The 18,499-nt window shown below is 38.4% G+C and overlaps 1 protein-coding gene across 1 annotated transcript in view; it reads right to left on the reverse strand.

The window, feature by feature from the left end:
- Positions 1–18,499, reverse strand: part of LOC139468127 (cytochrome P450 4V2-like) — a 58,682-nt gene that overhangs the window by 31,587 nt on the left and 8,596 nt on the right. Inside the window, exons 2-3 of the mRNA XM_071249885.1 lie at positions 4,941–5,053; positions 2,435–2,520 (exon numbers count right to left, since the gene is read on the reverse strand). Of these exons, the coding sequence (XP_071105986.1) occupies positions 2,435–2,520; positions 4,941–5,053 (199 nt within the window). The remainder of the gene's footprint in view (positions 1–2,434; positions 2,521–4,940; positions 5,054–18,499) is intronic.

Raw genomic sequence — 18,499 nt, forward strand, 5'->3', positions numbered from 1 at the left:
TGGAACCCATTTCTATATCCCCCGCCAACGGGATAAAAAGAAGAGTTTGGAACCTAAGTCCATCTTGCTGCCATGGAAACGTAAAAAAATGAAATTTCTAAAATTTCTAAATAGCAAAAGGCACCAGTTCAGCATGTACCTGACAGACCTGCAGGGTTTGATGAAAAAATATTGAACGGTTTATGAGTTATGCTCCGGAAACGAACCCTACCCTAACAGAACCTAAGTCCATCTTGTTGCCATGAAAACGTAAAAAATAAAGATTTCTAGAATTTCTTAATAGCAAAAGGCACCCGTTCAGCATGTACCTGACAGATCTGCAAAGTTTGATGAAAAAATATTGAACGGTTTATGAGTTATGCTCCGGAAACGAGCCCTACCCTCACAGAACCTAAGTCCATCTTGTTACCATGGAAACGTAAAAAATAAAAATTTCTAAAATTTCTAAAGAGCAAAAGGCACCAGTTCAGCATGTACCTGACAGACCTGCAAAGTTTGATGAACAAGTGCTAAAGTGAGCATGGCTCACTAATACCCCCGACCTGCCTAGTGTGTCAGTTGTTACAAATTAAATAACTAGGATAGGGTTAGGCAGGGTTCCCCCTAGACACCAATATCTGAGAGTCACCCTGACTCAGCCTATGAATTTTGGGAGTCAAAAATATTTTTTGAGAGTCAAATGTTTTATTGTATGATTAATGAAATTTAAAGTGTTCACTGTTAATGTTACACTTAAAGTTAAGTATCTTTTAAATATAATATGTCTTTAGTTTAAGTTAACAAGTGCTAATTAATGTTCTAAGCTGATTGTACTACAGAGAAATAAAGGATATATAAATGAAAAACAAAGTTTGTTGGTTTTATTTTTTCACAATCTTTAATTACTTCACAGCTCATGAAACAATTTACAGTGACATTAATACAGGATGAATAAATAACATCAGTCTCAACTGTTAGACATAATTTTTAATCATGGATGGATATTAAAATACATTTCATGTCAGATTATAATTCAATACCACTAACTCATTTACATGTTTTATCTTGTCATCTTGTATTATCTATCAACGGTGAAGTTGGACTGAAGAATTGTGAACACTCGTAATATTTTCTGGTTGAATACAGTTTATTAGCAACAACAAACATGCCCAAAGCTTTACATTTCGTATATACCATATTTATTCATGTATAATACGCACCCCTAATTATGGGCAATTAAATCCTGAAAAAAATAACTCTCGTGTATAATAAGCACAGACTTTTCATCAGTCTTATTTCAGGCTGTCATGATCCGTCATCCGAAATAGCATAACAAATCCGAATTGAATTACGAAAGTTAATCCTGTTGTTACACTATCTGGTAATAAAAATGTGTTCTCTGTATATCTGACCTTATGTTTGTCATCTATTTTATTAATTTTATTTAAAATTTCGTTCAATAATGTTTACCTAAATTTCAGCAAAAACATGTGTCCCTCCGATACTTACAACTTCGTTTCCGCTTAACCATATACGCAAGAATTCTGCGTCAGGGGAAACCCTGGTTAGGGTTTGAAAAATTCATAAAAAAATGGAAAATTAATAAAAACAATTTTTTTTCTTTTGACTGCACCCCTCCATATGATACAGATTATATGAACTAAGTTTGAAATGAATCCACTGAACATTTTGTCGGGAGTATAAAAAATATTGAAAGGTTTATGAGTTATGCTCCGGAAACGAACCCTACCCTCACAGAACCTAAGTCCATCTTGTTGCCATGGAAATGTAAAAAATAAAAATTTCTAAAATTTCTAAGTAGCAAAAGGCACCAGTTCAGCATGTACCTGACAGACCTGCAAAGTTTGATGAAAAAATATTGAATGGTTTAAGAGTTATGCTCTGGAAACGAAACGTGGTGGACGGACGGAGCCTGTTTCTATATCTATATACTTATAAGGCCAGGGTGAGGAGTGCTGTAGTCCATGCTAAAATCACTCTTCTCATATGTACTTACAAACATTTAGAACATGTAGAACTGGTTGATTCTAGAGCTAGGACAGGTAACTTGGGTACTCGGGTCGGGTGGGTCCTGAGTAGGACCCGTGTACCTACAGGACTACCCGAACCCGTGGTTAATCACTTGATATATTGTTTTATGACAAAAATTATCTAGAACTCTATGGTTACGCTTTAAGTGACTAATGTTTGCATTCTATCTGACTATATATGTATGAATAAAGATAAAACTTCAGTCAACTTCAGTTTATGCATGACGTGTATCTAAAAGCATTTTGCCAGAGCTACAGTCTTGCCTTTTTTCATTTCCTACTAATGATTATTGCAGAGTTGGAAATGATTGATCCTTGTTCACTTGCAGATAACGCAGCCGTCCAGGTTGTTATAAGGGACTCTCAATTAATGTGATCTTATCTCCTATCTTGGAGCAACCCACCTCGTGAGAAGTCCGGTCCCCAGCCAGGGATGCAGGAAGCGATACATGAATGCCTTGTCTATGTGCTTGGTGCTGTTGAGTATCACCTACAACACAGTGAAACAATCAGAAGGAGAGGGTGTGAGTCAGTCAATAGGTGGTGAGTGGATGGTTTGTAATGTCAGCAGTGAAATAACAATCACCTTCACCTCCAGAAGAGTAGGTGTGTGAGTCAGTCAATAGGTGAGTGGATGGTTTGATATGTCAGCAGTGAAATAACAATCACCTTCACCTCCAGGAGAGTAGGTGTGTGAGTCAGTCAATAGGTGGTGAGTGGATGGTTTGATATGTCAGCAGTGAAATAACAATCACCTTCACCTCCAGAAGAGTAGGTGTGTGAGTCAGTCAATAGGTGAGTGGATGGTTTGATATGTCAGCAGTGAAATAACAATCACCTTCACCTCCAGAAGAGTAGGTGTGTGAGTCAGTCAATAGGTGAGTGGATGGTTTGATATGTCAGCAGTGAAATAACAATCACCTTCACCTCCAGGAGAGTAGGTGTGTGAGTCAGTCAATAGGTGTTGAGTGGATGGTTTGATATGTCAGCAGTGAAATAACAATCACCTTCACCTCCAGAAGAGTAGGTGGGTTAGTCAGTCAATAGGTGAGTGGATGGTTTGATATGTCAGCAGTGAAATAACAATCACCTTCACCTCCAGAAGAGTAGGTGTGTGAGTCAGTCAATAGGTGAGTGGATGGTTTGATATGTCAGCAGTGAAATAACAATCACCTTCACCTCAAGGAGAGTAGGTGTGTGAGTCAGTCAATAGGTGAGTGGATGGTTTGATATGTCAGCAGTGAAATAACAATCACCTTCACTTCCAGAAGAGTAGGTGTGTGAGTCAGTCAATAGGTGAGTGGATGGTTTGTAATGTCAGCAGTGAAATAACAATCACCTTCACCTCCAGAAGAGTAGGTGTGTGAGTCAGTCAATAGGTGGTGAGGGGATGGTTTGATATGTCAGCAGTGAAATAACAATCACCTTCACTTCCAGAAGAGTAGGTGTGTGAGTCAGTCAATAGGTGAGTGGATGGTTTGTAATGTCAGCAGTGAAATAACAATCACCTTCACCTCCAGAAGAGTAGGTGTGTGAGTCAGTCAATAGGTGAGTGGATGGTTTGATATGTCAGCAGTGAAATAACAATCACCTTCACTTCCAGAAGAGTAGGTGTGTGAGTCAGTCAATAGGTGAGTGGATGGTTTGTAATGTCAGCAGTGAAATAACAATCACCTTCACCTCCAGAAGAGTAGGTGTGTGAGTCAGTCAATAGGTGGTGAGTGGATGGTTTGATATGTCAGCAGTGAAATAACAATCACCTTCACCTCCAGAAGAGTAGGTGTGTGAGTCAGTCAATAGGTGTTGAGTGGATGGTTTGATATGTCAGCAGTGAAATAACAATCACCTTCACCTCCAGAAGAGTAGGTGTGTGAGTCAGTCAATAGGTGGTGAGTGGATGGTTTGTAATGTCAGCAGTGAAATAACAATCACCTTCACCTCCAGAAGAGTAGGTGTGTGAGTCAGTCAATAGGTGGTGAGTGGATGGTTTGTAATGTCAGCAGTGAAATAACAATCACCTTCACCTCCAGAAGAGTAGGTGTGTGAGTCAGTCAATAGGTGGTGAGTGGATGGTTTGTAATGTCAGCAGTGAAATAACAATCACCTTCACCTCCAGAAGAGTAGGTGTGTGAGTCAGTCAATAGGTGGTGAGGGGATGGTTTGATATGTCAGCAGTGAAATAACAATCACCTTCACCTCCAGAAGAGTAGGTGTGTGAGTCAGTCAATAGGTGGTGAGTGGATGGTTTGTTATGTCAGCAGTGAAATAACAATCACCTTCACCTCCAGAAGAGTAGGTGTGTGAGTCAGTCAATAGGTGTTGAGTGGATGGTTTGTAATGTCAGCAGTGAAATAACAATCACCTTCACTTCCAGAAGAGTAGGTGTGTGAGTCAGTCAATAGGTGAGTGGATGGTTTGTAATGTCAGCAGTGAAATAACAATCACCTTCACCTTCAGAAGAGTAGGTGTGTGAGTCAGTCAATAGGTGGTGAGTGGATGGTTTGTAATGTCAGCAGTGAAATAACAATCACCTTCACCTTCAGAAGAGTAGGTGTGTGAGTCAGTCAATAGGTGGTGAGTGGATGGTTTGTAATGTCAGCAGTGAAATAACAATCACCTTCACCTTCAGAAGAGTAGGTGTGTGAGTCAGTCAATAGGTGAGTAGATGATTTGTAATGTTAGCAGTGAACATGATCGTTAGATATGATGACACAATGTCAGCCAGGTCACAGATGAGAATTAACCTTCACTTGATTTTAACTTATTAAATATTCAACTTCAGTAGACACTGACTCCGAGATCACATCATTAGTCCTCCCTTATGAAGAAAGAGATACTGTGAACAATAGTACCGGTATACCCTCATTCTGTCTCCAGTGAAAGTAAACAAATAAATGATGCTGCACTGACCTCGGACAATTCCGCCTTGTAGAGAGCTATGACCGGTACAACACCCAGCCATATACGGAACATCCCTTCTTCCTTGTACGTCTCCGCAAACTGCAGAAGCTGCCCATAGAAATCTAACACAGGAATGTCCTTGTTAACATGATGAAATCAAGGGGAGTCATTGAGAAGGTGAACAGTAAAGGTGCAAGATCGTGTTTGCACAGTTAATTGTTTTATTTGTTCAGTGTAATATCTTTATAACCACATTGAAACAGTTCACCTTTAATACTGTTGATCATGATATTCATACAAACAAAAAATTAATGCAAAAAATGTCCCTTACTTTCATTAATAAAGTGACTCATTCTTACCTCAACAGTTTATTGTCATGTCAGGTTCACTTCGAATGGGGAAATATGAGGGGCCTCAAAAGTAATGAAAGGGTGTAGTGTATTGCACTGTGAGATTTGATTATTACTTTCATTATAGGACCTTTTCTATTTCCTAAGTGACTCATCATATTGTTTCTCAGCATCAATTCCATACATTTGTGCATACTAGACGCATATTACTGCATCTTGAAAAACACATTCTGTCAAACTGTTATCACCTCATACTATCATGGAATTCTACATCTACAGTCTTGGTGTTATCTTTAGCTGATAGATTTCTTAAGTTCAGATGTTGGGCTACTCAAATAAATTTCATGACACATTTAAGGCCGTTGATAGACACTTGCATATAATTTGGTGACGCATTAATTTCATGATTTACAGTATTCCTCATAAATGTTTAGCATGCAGTTTTGGTATATGAAACGCTGCAACATATTGGCATATGATTATCAATGGAAAATACAACCAATTTGGACACTGTCATCCAACAAAGGCCTGTCTGTTTTATGCACACCCGCCACAAATTTAGTCCAACTAGGCTCAAATCTGCAAAATACGTTTTTTGAATGAGTTGATACAATTTTAAACCTTTTGAGAGTAGCAAATTAATGGCCTCTATATCTGCTAAGTCATATTATGGTCCTACACATCTTCATGATGTTTCAACACGCTAAACATTGTTATGCCTTATGGGCTCAAACAACGTACACTCCATGCCACAAGCTCACATGGATCTTCAGACATGGTGAGCTGTGCTGTTGCATCACATGCTATCATGATGTCTATGTATAAAAGGGGCAGTCAGGTAGCCTAGTGGTTAAAGCGTTCGCTCGTCACGCCGAAGACCCGGGTTCGAATCCCGACATGGGTACAATGTGTGAAGCCCATTTCTGGTGTCCCCCGCCGTGATATTGCTGGAATATTGCTAAAAGCGGCGTAAAACCAAACTCACTCACTCACTCACTACGTATAAAACTACATTTGTTTAAAGACTACAGGCTGGCAGGCATTTACCCTCTTAATAGATTATCAACTTATTAAATAAACTGATTGGCTGAAATTGACAAATAGTAGTTCAGATGATGGGGGTACGGAAGCAACTCCCCCTGGACCAGGCCCGGACACTGTCAATGCTTCTATTGGGGTCTTCAGTTTATGTGAATTATGTGATGACGATCCTTCGATCATCATCTTTGAAGGAAACCTTTAAGCCAAACTGTAATGAAAATATTCTCTGTTATTTTTATTCATACCATACCATACCATATCATTTTGTACATAATGATATTCAACATTTTTACAAAGTTCTTCATTCATTTTACTAGGAGACCAGATTGTATACTCTTCTTCAGAATTGGAAAGAAACAACTGATAACCGTATTTGGATGGCTTGACATTCATGATGAGATATACACCTTGTGGTAATTCTCGCCATTGGATAATTTTGTCCCGGAGCATAAATGCAATGTCAGCTTTTTCAAGTTCTTCTTTTGTTAGCTTGTAATTGTCTATTGTCATACACTTAGGTGAACATTTATCTAAATGGATGTATTAAAGAAACATCAATATTAATTAATAATAACTATAGCCCACGAGGACATTGGAAAGGTATAGGGGCAGTACAAAAACTAGCTGCAGCGGCTAAGGTATCTAAAGATGTTGCCTAGGATTGGTTAAAAATACAAGCAATATGGCAAATATTCTTACTAGCCCAGCGTTATATACCAAGGAAAAAGTTTGATATTTTCACAACTAATGAAGTTCATCAGGCTGACCTCTTGTTTCTTCCTCATGATAAGGTAAGACGCAAAACATAAATATGCTTTAACTGCAGTAGATGTGGCTAGTCGATACAAAGAGGCTGAAACATTAACCTCAAGAGTTTCAACTGAAGTAGCTAATGCCCTGGGCTGCATATATAAATGTGGACCATTAAAATGGCCTAAGTTATTTCAAGTAGATCCTGGACGCAAGTTTATGGGATCAGTAACTATATTATTAACAAAGCACGATGTTACAATCCTTGGATAATTGTTATGGTCTTTGTGTAACCCTGTTGGATATTCTATGCCAACTTCTAATATGTACCCTTCATCGGAATCTGCAGGAATATTATTCACATCATTATTGTTTACCCGTTGAAAACCACCTGTGGGTAAAGGTTGACTCATAGCCCATCCGTGCAAATGGTTGGCATTGAGATATTATATGTGTGTAGTAGGTTTCGAATCATATCCTTCCACTAATTTATTATTGGCCTTAGAATATTTTTTCCCCTCCATTGATATTTTCCTCTTAATCCTTTCTCAACTAACAAGTGCATATCATAATCAGAGAGTAGTTTTAGTTCTACACCGGTCTTCTTCAACATTGCATCCCACGAGAGTCTGGGACTGGAATAGTTCCATGCTGGATCCAAGCCATATTGTCTTTCTAAATATCTCAAATACATTGGGGAATAACAGTACATCAGTTTTTAAGTATAGATCATGATAATCACCTAAATTCTTACAGCCTAATTTATTCCACACATTAAAAGCATGTTTTTAATCAGCATCAGTTATTATAGACTATGTTAAGTTACTATAGAATAATTCAACAGGTGGTAAGTTAGTTTCATCAAAACCAGACTAATCATTGATATATTCATAAAGATATACACCTTTTCTCAGCAACAAATGCTGAGTTATTTGATCATTATATTGATTTGTTATAGCAAAGTCATCGGGATTGTTTGCATTAGCTAAATTGTCCAGAGAAGATAACAGAAACTGTTCGCTATCTATGAATCTAAGTTTTGTTTTGTTCTCACTTTCCCATCCTTGTCCGTATATTGTATAGTTTTAGTCAACGAGAATGATATATATCTTTCCATATGATTAGGAATGCACGTTCTATCCATTTTATAAGTGCTTCAATCAAAGTCATCGTAAATTATTTATGGTTAATGGCTTTTGATTCACAATCAAATTTTAACATATTTTTATCCTGATAGCAGTCTGCCAACACCTTTTCGGTCTTCTTTATGTGCTTCTAAAAGATCTTGTCTGCTGTATACAGGCAGTCATCTTTCGCAGAAATATTTCTTTTCTTTATGGGTGTTTTGATCGTATAATAGCCTGCTTAAACTCTTCCATGTATAATGGTATTTACTATTTTTCAACCAGAAATAAATTGATTCTGGGAATATTTCCTGGGGCAGAGCTCAACTTGAGTAGTATAGGTAATAGGGGTTCTGCCGCAACTCCACTGGAGCCGGATTTATATACCTATACTGCTACTACAGGTGGCATTTTTTATGTGTAAATGACTATGCGATTCAACGATAGTCATGAGATTAAGTTAAATTGGCTCTAGCTCACCAATACCTGGTGCCAATCATTGCTTCTATTAGTATAAAAATGATGATGTGATTCAACGAAAGTCGTTTTAAAAGAAATATCAATATTAATTAATAATGAATAAAATTTACTATAGCCCATGAGGATATTGGAAAGGTGTAGGAGCAATAAAAAAATTACCCACCGTGGCTAAGGTATCTAAAGATGTGGCCAAGGATTGGTTAAAGAAACAAGCGATGTGGCAAATATATTTGCCAGCACCGCGTTATATACCGAATAAGAAGATTGATATTTTTACGACGAATGAAGTTCATCAGGCTGACCTCTTGTTTCTTCCCCACGATAAGGTAAACCGCAAAATGTATAAATACGCTTTAACAGTAGTGGATGTGTCTAGTCGATACAAAGAGGCAGAGCCATTAACCTCAAAAGATTCAACAGAAGTAGCTAATGCACTGAGCCGCATATATAAACGCGGACCGCTAAAATGGCCTAAGCTATTTCAAGTAGATCCCGGTTGCGAGTTTATGGGATCGATAACAAAACTGTTAACAAAGCACAATGTCGAAATCGTCCGTGGTGAAAGAGAGGCCCACCGCAGTCAAGCTATCGTTGAAAGATTTAACAGGACATTAGCGGAACGTTTGTTTGGCTATCAGTATGGGATCGAAATGAAATCCGAGCGATTGAGATCAACCGAATGGGTGACACGATTATCAGCCGTTGTATCAGCGCTGAACAATGAAGTAACGAGATTAATAGGGAAGAAACCATCCGATGCGATTAAAATGAAATCCGTGACTTCTGAATCTTCAGCACCGAGGAGAAGCAAAGAACGAAAACTTCCGGATAGAGTAAGGGTAAGATATTTATACCAGCCCGGTAAAAACGAAGGAGGCCTACGTCGCGCAACTGATCCCTTAAGACGTATAACATTAGTCGATTGGTTACGAAAGAAGGAGAGCCTATTCTTTATTGTCTTCAAGATGGACCGGGTAGGGCATTTGTACGAGAAGAGTTGTTCATAGTTCCCAACGTTACAGTATTACCACCATAACCATAAGCATAGGTAGTTACACCATCATTATCAATCCATCTCTTTGTATCTAAGGGGGATAATGATGTCTTGTTCATTCTTAATCCATATATCCTATGATTGTAACTTCTTAAAGAGTTCATCTCGTGTTTGAACGTTATACCGTTGAATAATGATTCATTATAGTGTTCGTGTTTGATATGCTTTTTTACAACATACTTCTTAACGCCCTTAGCTTTTCTTATCTCTCCATTATCGGACTTCTTTATAGAATACATCTTAGGTCTTAATCCTACATACTCCGCTATAGGAATCCCAGCACATTCATCCTTCATCTTACCTAACACCTTTTTATTTACTACGCTGTGCAGTGGATTATCTTTTGGGTAATCGCTCGTGTCGTACATATCTATTTTTTCTGCCATATCTTTATACACATCCTCGGTTTGTATTTCCATCAACAAAGAATCTGTGTCGGTATATAACACCTCATATCTATCGCCGTATTGCTTCTTAAGTTCGTTGTAATAAAAGTCATACATTAAGTGTTTTGACAAGTCGAGAATACTCATACCGACGTACACCGGTCTGTTGAATTTTATATTACTTTTCTGCATATGCAACGCGGCTAAGTCGTTATCAAATATCTTGCTTCTGTTAAAAGCCGGACTGGCTATAAGTGGTTTTCTTCCTCATTAGATCTGACTAATTTAACATCAACACGCTTCATTAGATTCTCCATAGTTTTACCAAATACCGAGTTATTCATGAGCTTATACAGATTCTTTTCGAAATCGCTGGTGGCTATCTTTCTTAAATCTGTGTTCAACCTTATATAGGGCTCCATCCAAGGGCTTTGATCAAACTTTAGAACTCTGTGTATTTTCTTAAGTTTCATACCTAACGATAGATACAACTGGAGATTTCTGTAATGAACTATATATTTTGTCTTATCCATCAAATTTGGTACGAGTTTTTCTACGTTAGCTAACCTACTATTACCCATCAAGGAGCGTTGATATTCCGACATCCAATCTTTATTAACCATTACTCTTTCGGGAGCTAGCGGATAACTGTTATGATCTTTATGTAACGAACTTGGATATTCCAAGTCAACTTCTAGTATGTACCCTTTATTCGCATCATTATTATGGATATTACTAACATTGATATTATGGATATCATCGACCCACTCAAAACCACCCGTTGGTAAAGGTTGACTCATAGCCATACGTATTGTTGGCGTCGAGATATAATATGTGCGTGTCGGGTTTACTCGGATCGTATCCTTCCACTAATTTATTATTAGCCTTAGAATACCTTTTCGCTGCCATCGATATACCACCTCTTAATCCTTTCTCAATAAACAAGTGCATATCGTAATCTGTGAGTAGTTTTAGTTCTACGCCGGTCTTCTTCAACAATGCATCCCATAATAGTCCGGGACTGGAATAGTACCATGCCGGGTCCAAGCCGTATTGTTTTAAACATGTCTTTCTAAATATCTCGAATATATCGGCGAGTAACAGTACATCGGTTTTTAAGTACAGATCGTGATAATCGCCTAAATTCTTACAACCTAATTTATCCCCCACCGTCAGAGCGTGTTCATAATCGGCATCTGTTATTTTAGATTCTGTTAAGTTACTATAGAATGATTCGAGGGGTGGTAATTTAGTTTCTTCGAATCTAGACCAATCATCCATATATTCATAAGGATATACACCTTTTCTCAGCAACAAATGACGAGTTATCTTATCGGTATATTGATTTGTTATTGCGAAGTCATCGGGATTGTTCGCATTAGCTAAATTGTCCAGAGAAGATAACAGAAACTGTTCGGAGTCTATGAATCTAAGCCCATTACTTTGCTTTATTCTAGATTTCCCATCCTTGTCCCTATAATGTATAGGTTTAGTCAACGAGAATGATATGTATTTTTCTATATAATTGGGAATGCACGTTAAACCGCCGTCGGTCTTTGAGATATTTTGCATAATGAGATGTGAATCGTATCCCCTAAGGTTGTGAAACACAACGGGGATGGGTATTGTTTGAGAATTCATTTTTAGTTTCAAGTTACACTCGTTATGCGCGTCTCCCCGATAATTACCTGCGATGTGATAATGATCTCTTACGGAATCCCCATCCAGGGGTTTATTACAAACGTGACAACTCGTTGACTTCTTATGAACCCTCCAATCATCCCTCGTCATACACATAGGTTTCTTACACGATAATTTTTCCCTGATGTAGGCATCTTTCGCAGAAATATTTCTTTCCCTTATATTTAGTTTGATCGTATAATAGCCTGTTTAAACTCTTTATCCACGTATAATGATATTTTCCATCTTTTTCGATCAGAAATGAATTGATTCTGGGAATATGTTCCGGAGCGGAGCTTATCCTGTGTACAACAATTCCTTTAGAATGTCCGAAAACATTTATAGCTAAATTATTTTGCTTTTCCACATTATCAATTTGTGATATTGGTGTAGGTTCGTCTATACCATCGAAGTTGAGTCCATCGTTTTGGGGATAGCTAGAAGGTCTATTTGCAATTTTAGAATCTACGGGGAACAATGCACATCTTATCATCATTCTTAAACAGTCATCGGATTTATTTTTTACGTTAATTATGGCTTTTTTCTTCTTATAATACGGACGCCGCGATATAACTTGAATACTGTTAAAAGCGGCGTTAAACCCAACTCACTCACTCACTCTTATAATACGGGGGTAAATCTATATAAGATCCACCTTTGAAGGGCATATAATTTGCTATATCTAAATATAAACTATCGATTTTATCCACACCCCAACCCGAACCTCTATTAGTCCAGCGTTCTAAAGTTTCCTGTATCCTCTGCATTGATGTATCTAATGATGCGTTTATAGTATCGGATTCGGTTATAACTTCTTGATTGCTGCTGAAATATGGTTCGGTTTATTCGGTGCTATAGTCTGCGTTACTTTTACTCAATAACATTTTAATCGTCAGCTGGTATTTTATACTATGTAAATCATCTAATTCCTCGTTAATTTTACTCGATATGATGGGCTTAATATCGTTAACATCCATGTTGGAATTAATATCCATCTTCCAACCTCTTAGATATTTACCAACGCCGGCGGATATGGGTACAAATATTAATTCTTGTTGTTGTTGAATATTATCATCATCATCATTATTATCTAGTAAAGCGATCAATTCAGCTCTTCTCATTCGAGAATAACCTCTCAGCCCACTGTTTCTCGCTCGAGCTTTGAGTTCTCTAACAGTCTGGGGTTTGTTGTATTCCAAACCTAGTAAGGTAATCAATTCAGCTTTTCTCATTCGAGAATATCCATGTAGACCACGTTGCTTTGCCATAGCCTTCAACTCTCTGACAAAAACCATTGTGGTTGAATGGTATATGCAAAATGAGATAAATGTCTATTTGGTTGTTTTTCATATATTTAAATACGTATTCTCCCCAACCTATTCCTCTCATTGATGTAATCTCTCTTCCTAGCATAAATAATCTGGTTCCTGACCCTATCAGCACCGTGTTCCTTACATAAACAATAACGACCTTTGACCCCTATCCCGCAAACAGAACACGTATAGTTTATGTTTCTGCGCCTGATGTAATAATTGTGTACGCCGCAGTAAACATCAACACAGCGTCGGTTACATAGAGTCTTCTTACCCATGAGTGTAAATTTGCAATTATTCATGGTTTATACATCTATCATATCATTTGTCTAAATGCAAATCACATCTACACTGGTGAGGCAGTCAGCCAACGCTATTTATAGGTCATGGTTTATGCATAGCCACAGCTGTGGTTATTTATGAGTAGTCATATAGCTGAAAATCAATACAGCAGTCAATCCCATAATCACAAATGTGAACTCGCGGTCATTCTGAGTCTCTGACGGTGTATAAAACTGACTCATTGTTGGTCTCGGTATTGGGTCGAGTTTTTTCCCATAAACGAGGAAGTATTCGTGCATGGCAGATTCGACATCCTTAATCGTTTGAATTGAATGTCCTTCCTTAAGCAGTTTTTCATGAATAAAGTCTAATCTCTTCATTCTCTGCTGCGTATATTATGACTGGGCTGCTTGGAGTTGTTCCATTGCTTCGTTATGTCGTTTACGCTCCTCTTCAACTTCTTTAGCGTTTGATTCCCTCATACTAGAAAATAAATAATTACTCCCCGACAAAACTAGAGCATTAACAATAGCTCCACCGACCATCATCGCAATTGTTGCCATATGTTTAATGATATAAAATATTCAAATGTTTATATGAATATAATATATTCAAATGTTTAATTACTTCATTATGTCTTCCGGGATAAGCCCTTGTTTGATGAGCATATCCTTCGTTGCCATAGATAATCCAATATGAAGAACAGACATACTAATATCATAACTATTAAAATCTAGCTTGGGAGATGTGACTTTAGTAATCATTTTAGCCATACGAGCATAGCCAATGGCCAAGCCGGTGACCACCGCTGAATGATACGTTGCGTTTACCAACATTTTACCGTCTGTAGCTGGAGTAGTCATGCTTCTTATAGCATTATATGGGGGCTAACCTCTAATTGAACTTGTTGTTGCATGATCGGGGGTGACGTTTTCGGTCTAATAAAAGAACCATACAGCCGCTATACCAGCAACTCCTACTAGTGCCCATGTTTTAATCGGATTAATATTTGAATTATTTATTCATTTCGCTTTGCGCGCCAGTCCTCCCTTCCTTCCTGCAGCTATTTTTGGGGGGTTCTTAGTGACTCTGAGTTGTTTTTGTGTTTGTGGTGGTTCCTCATTCACTAGTTGTTCCTCGTTCATATGTTGTTGCGTTTCCGCAATCTGTTGTGCAGTTTCGTTCACAATTTGTTGAGTCTCCATTATTTATTTGAACTTCGTTCTTTATATTATTAAGTGGGCACGTATGTTTAAATTGACAATACCTAGCCGTTATTAAAGCTGTGGTGAACGGAGCTAAGAACATTCCGTATCTATGATAAAACTCACAGCTCACTGAGCTTATAGCGTGTTCGATGAATGGGTCTTTCTCGAGAGATTCGCATAAATACATGCAATGTTCTGCCGGGATAGGAAGAAACGTACTAGCTACGACTGTGTATAGTTGTAACATAGCCGACCCTATCGTTTTAGTCATGGTAGCTCCCAGTCTAGACTTGTAACGCGCGTACAGTTTTTTAATTTCTTCGTCGGTCATGTTATCAATTTTTTCGATGGTATAATTTTCTCCTAAATATTGGGAACATTTTCCACCGGCTACCAAAGCCGCGAGTCTTTCTTTATGTTTATCTAAAGATTTATCTACATTTTGATCAGGCTCAGATTCTTTGAGCATTTGTTCGATGAGTTCATCGCATTCCATAATGTAATACCTAAGGAGATATTAAAGTCTAATATAATATAATATGACATATCCAATACATCCCGTAATAATGAACTGTAGCGAAAGAATGATGATTTCGAGCAACATTATGTCATATAAACGCTAATGTTCAATTTTGCTACATTTTGCGATATTTTTGCCATATTTTTGCTACATTTTGCTAAGCAATTGCATAAGCAGCTGGTTGATCGGTTTTTAATACGAGTTTACAGTGCTTCGTTGCCGCTAACAGTTTTCTGACTTTATCTCGTTCGGGCTTGGTATAAATAACATCATTTTCGCGTAAACATTCCTCGAATGAATCTCGATCTTTGCAATGAAAGAGTGCTACCCATTTGGTCTGCTCTCTGAGATCTTTCAGGACAGAGTTGTATTTTTGAGTAAGTACCCAAACGCTATGTTGAGTATGCCGTCCGGAGAATGCTAAATACGAAAGCATATCTTTCTTTTTTGTTAATTCTTTACTAGCGCTGCAGTCGTTTTTATGAAAAGGGTTGATTCTCCTTTGTATTTTTCGTGACATACTCGTAAACAGTCTTGTAAACGATCGCCCAGATCGACTCTGTGTACCCCGTCGTCATTCATTACCCAATCTCACGATAAGTATGTTTTATTAACGCTTATAGTCGGGCACAGAATAATAATATGATCGAAAACGTCCCGATAATGACTTTCTAAAATATCTAGAATAAAAGCTTTTTTTCCACAGCCCGTTTGCCCGCATATGATAGCGCAGTGCGGATCTTTAGGTAAAAGATTATTAATAGATTGCTTGCACGAATCTCCCATTCTGTATATTAAGTTGCGCATCCATAATCACGTACAAATATATGTTTAATTTACCAGCTGATTCCTGGAGCTTCGTTATCTGTATGGTGACACCCTCGCTACCCTTTTCTATTCTCCTCCCACTGCCGTGTAGTTGGTCATCGTCCGTGGTTCGCATGTCGAGCAATAGCGCGTACTTCGTGGAGAGGTATTCACCCATCGATACACTCCCAAGAGACAGATCTTTCACGACTGCGATAACTTCCGGGGAGCGTTTTATAGAAGGACGTTTTTTAATCTCGTCCCACTGGTGATACGCTAGCATTCCTTGGCCATATTAGGAATGCCCTCAATAGTCAATTCTACTTTTGTAATCTTGGGATTGTAGAACTTCTCGGTATTTCTTTTAAACGCATCGGAGGGGTCCTCGAACAACATTAAAATACCCTTCAACGACCTCTTGAGGACGTTTAGATTGATATTCCACATCGTATCTTTCTGGTCCCTTGTGATCTTTCGGTGTCTCAGCACGCGATCGTACAAAATGGCTAAACTTCCGGTATAATGGTTACAAATTTGTCTGGCTAATTCGGGATCCGTTATCATATCGTACTCGAGCGAGATATTGTCATTGGAATAGCTAGCATCTTCACCAGATCTGATTACTCTACTGTAGTCATTAAAAGTGAGTTCGTATTCTCACCTATCGCCTAGGGATGCTTGATAAAAGGGCATGTGGGAATCTAGTAATTCAAAGTCTAGGGGAACATAGAATCGGTTACCTAATGCATCTGCAACGGCCTTATCTTTTATGAAGGTATCATCACCATTTTCAGCGCCCACTCGCAGTCTCAATGTGTTCTTATTACAAATACCTTGGTACTGTAAGTTTTCCCGCTCTTTATCCGTTCTCCAGAGATCCATGTAACAATAGTATACATCGCTATCGTCGATACTCAAAACCTCATTACCGCTAATTTTAATCGCGATTTTCTTAACGATAGCACGTCTTATGTTCTGAACGGGCTCCCTGTTAACGTCGGTAAAAGTCAAACTAATCGTAAATGCTGGTCGGACAGTTCCGGGAACTAACACATAGTGTGCGCTAAGATTAGGAAAGCGAACCTGAAGCGTTTGATTCTGATCGATGGTACTAGGGTTATTAGTTATAGTTACAGACTGACGAATTGCTTTGACTCCTAATGGATCTCGAAGTCTACGTTGTGGGTTTAACTTGCGTCCGTATTGCGAAGACATTGTAATATTGAAAACATGTACCCTATGTTTAATATAAAAATGACTGATTTTGATCTAGATACCTTTGATGACTTTGATAACCAGAATCCAATCGAAGATACTGATGAAACCAGCTTTATGAATCTTAACGATGAACTTTTGAACCAAACCGTAAATGATGAACTTTTGAAACCAGCCGTTGATGATTATTACGATACCTTTAAAGATACCCCTATTGGTCGTGACTATTCAAAGTTTGAGATAGATAGTAAAGGAATATTGCGACTGCGTCGCGCTCCAGATATTGATCTGTATGCATTCTCGTACTCGTAAGCCCCTAGCCTTGTCTACGATAGCCGTTAAACACGGTATCAGCACTGTTCGTGATAAATTAGGTTTTGTGGACTACTCACGACTTTCCGCAAAGACTACTAAGGTTCTTAGGACTGTGCGGGAAGAACTCGGTAACAACACAGATAATTTGGAAGCTTCCTCGATGGTGGCCTCTGACGGACTCGGAGAAATCTTACATACCTATTACGATAATTCCACGGTCAGTGCACCATCCTCGGAGTTTAGTATTAGGGAATTACGAGGTCTTGACAAGGCAATGCGAACAATGCGGGGAGAACTCATGAATAATACAGCCAAGACATCCGAAATCGACAAGCATATAGCTTATGAGAAAACAAAACTTGAACAGACGGGCAATGAGTTCAGTAGACACCGCGTAGCGGAAAGATTGCATAACTTAGAAGACGAAAGATCGGCCCGCATCGAAGCGGCTTCCAGTAATAGAAAGGCACTTCGTTCACAAATCAGTCGAATTCGAGAAACTATCGATCAAGTCCTCAACGATGATACTACACTGGCCGATAAAATTAAAACATTGTTCAGAGAACAGGGAATAACAATTACCAGTATTTTAACCGCGTTGGGATTTATTATATCGACTTTGACTCTTTCTTTAACCGGTGGCACAGGTGGTACAGGTGGTAGTACACCACCTACGTCGGATGGTATAAAAGGGTGGATGAAAAAAGCATTTAAAAGCATTAGGTTCAGCACTGGGAAAGCTCGCTGAGAAAGCCGCGGCCGCACTTCCCGGTATAATAGGGAGTGTTGTTTCCTGGCTCTTGAATATATTAGCTAAGACCACCACTTGGCTTAGTCAAAACTTGTGGGGGCTGATCGTAGCAATCGCTGATTCTGCCAAAATTGCATCGGATTGTGAAACCAATCGTGCACCATTTTATCGCTAGTTGCCGTGACCCTGTAATATTTAAAGATATCGGGGAATTTAACGAAAAATTCAGCATCAGAGGCAGTTACTATAATCGATTGATTAGTAATGTAGGTTGATTTCATATTTAAGTTAT

Source organism: Haliotis cracherodii, unplaced genomic scaffold, assembly GCF_022045235.1.
Source record: "Haliotis cracherodii isolate W230 unplaced genomic scaffold, xgHalCrac1.p SCAF_2, whole genome shotgun sequence".
NCBI lineage: Eukaryota > Metazoa > Mollusca > Gastropoda > Lepetellida > Haliotidae > Haliotis > Haliotis cracherodii.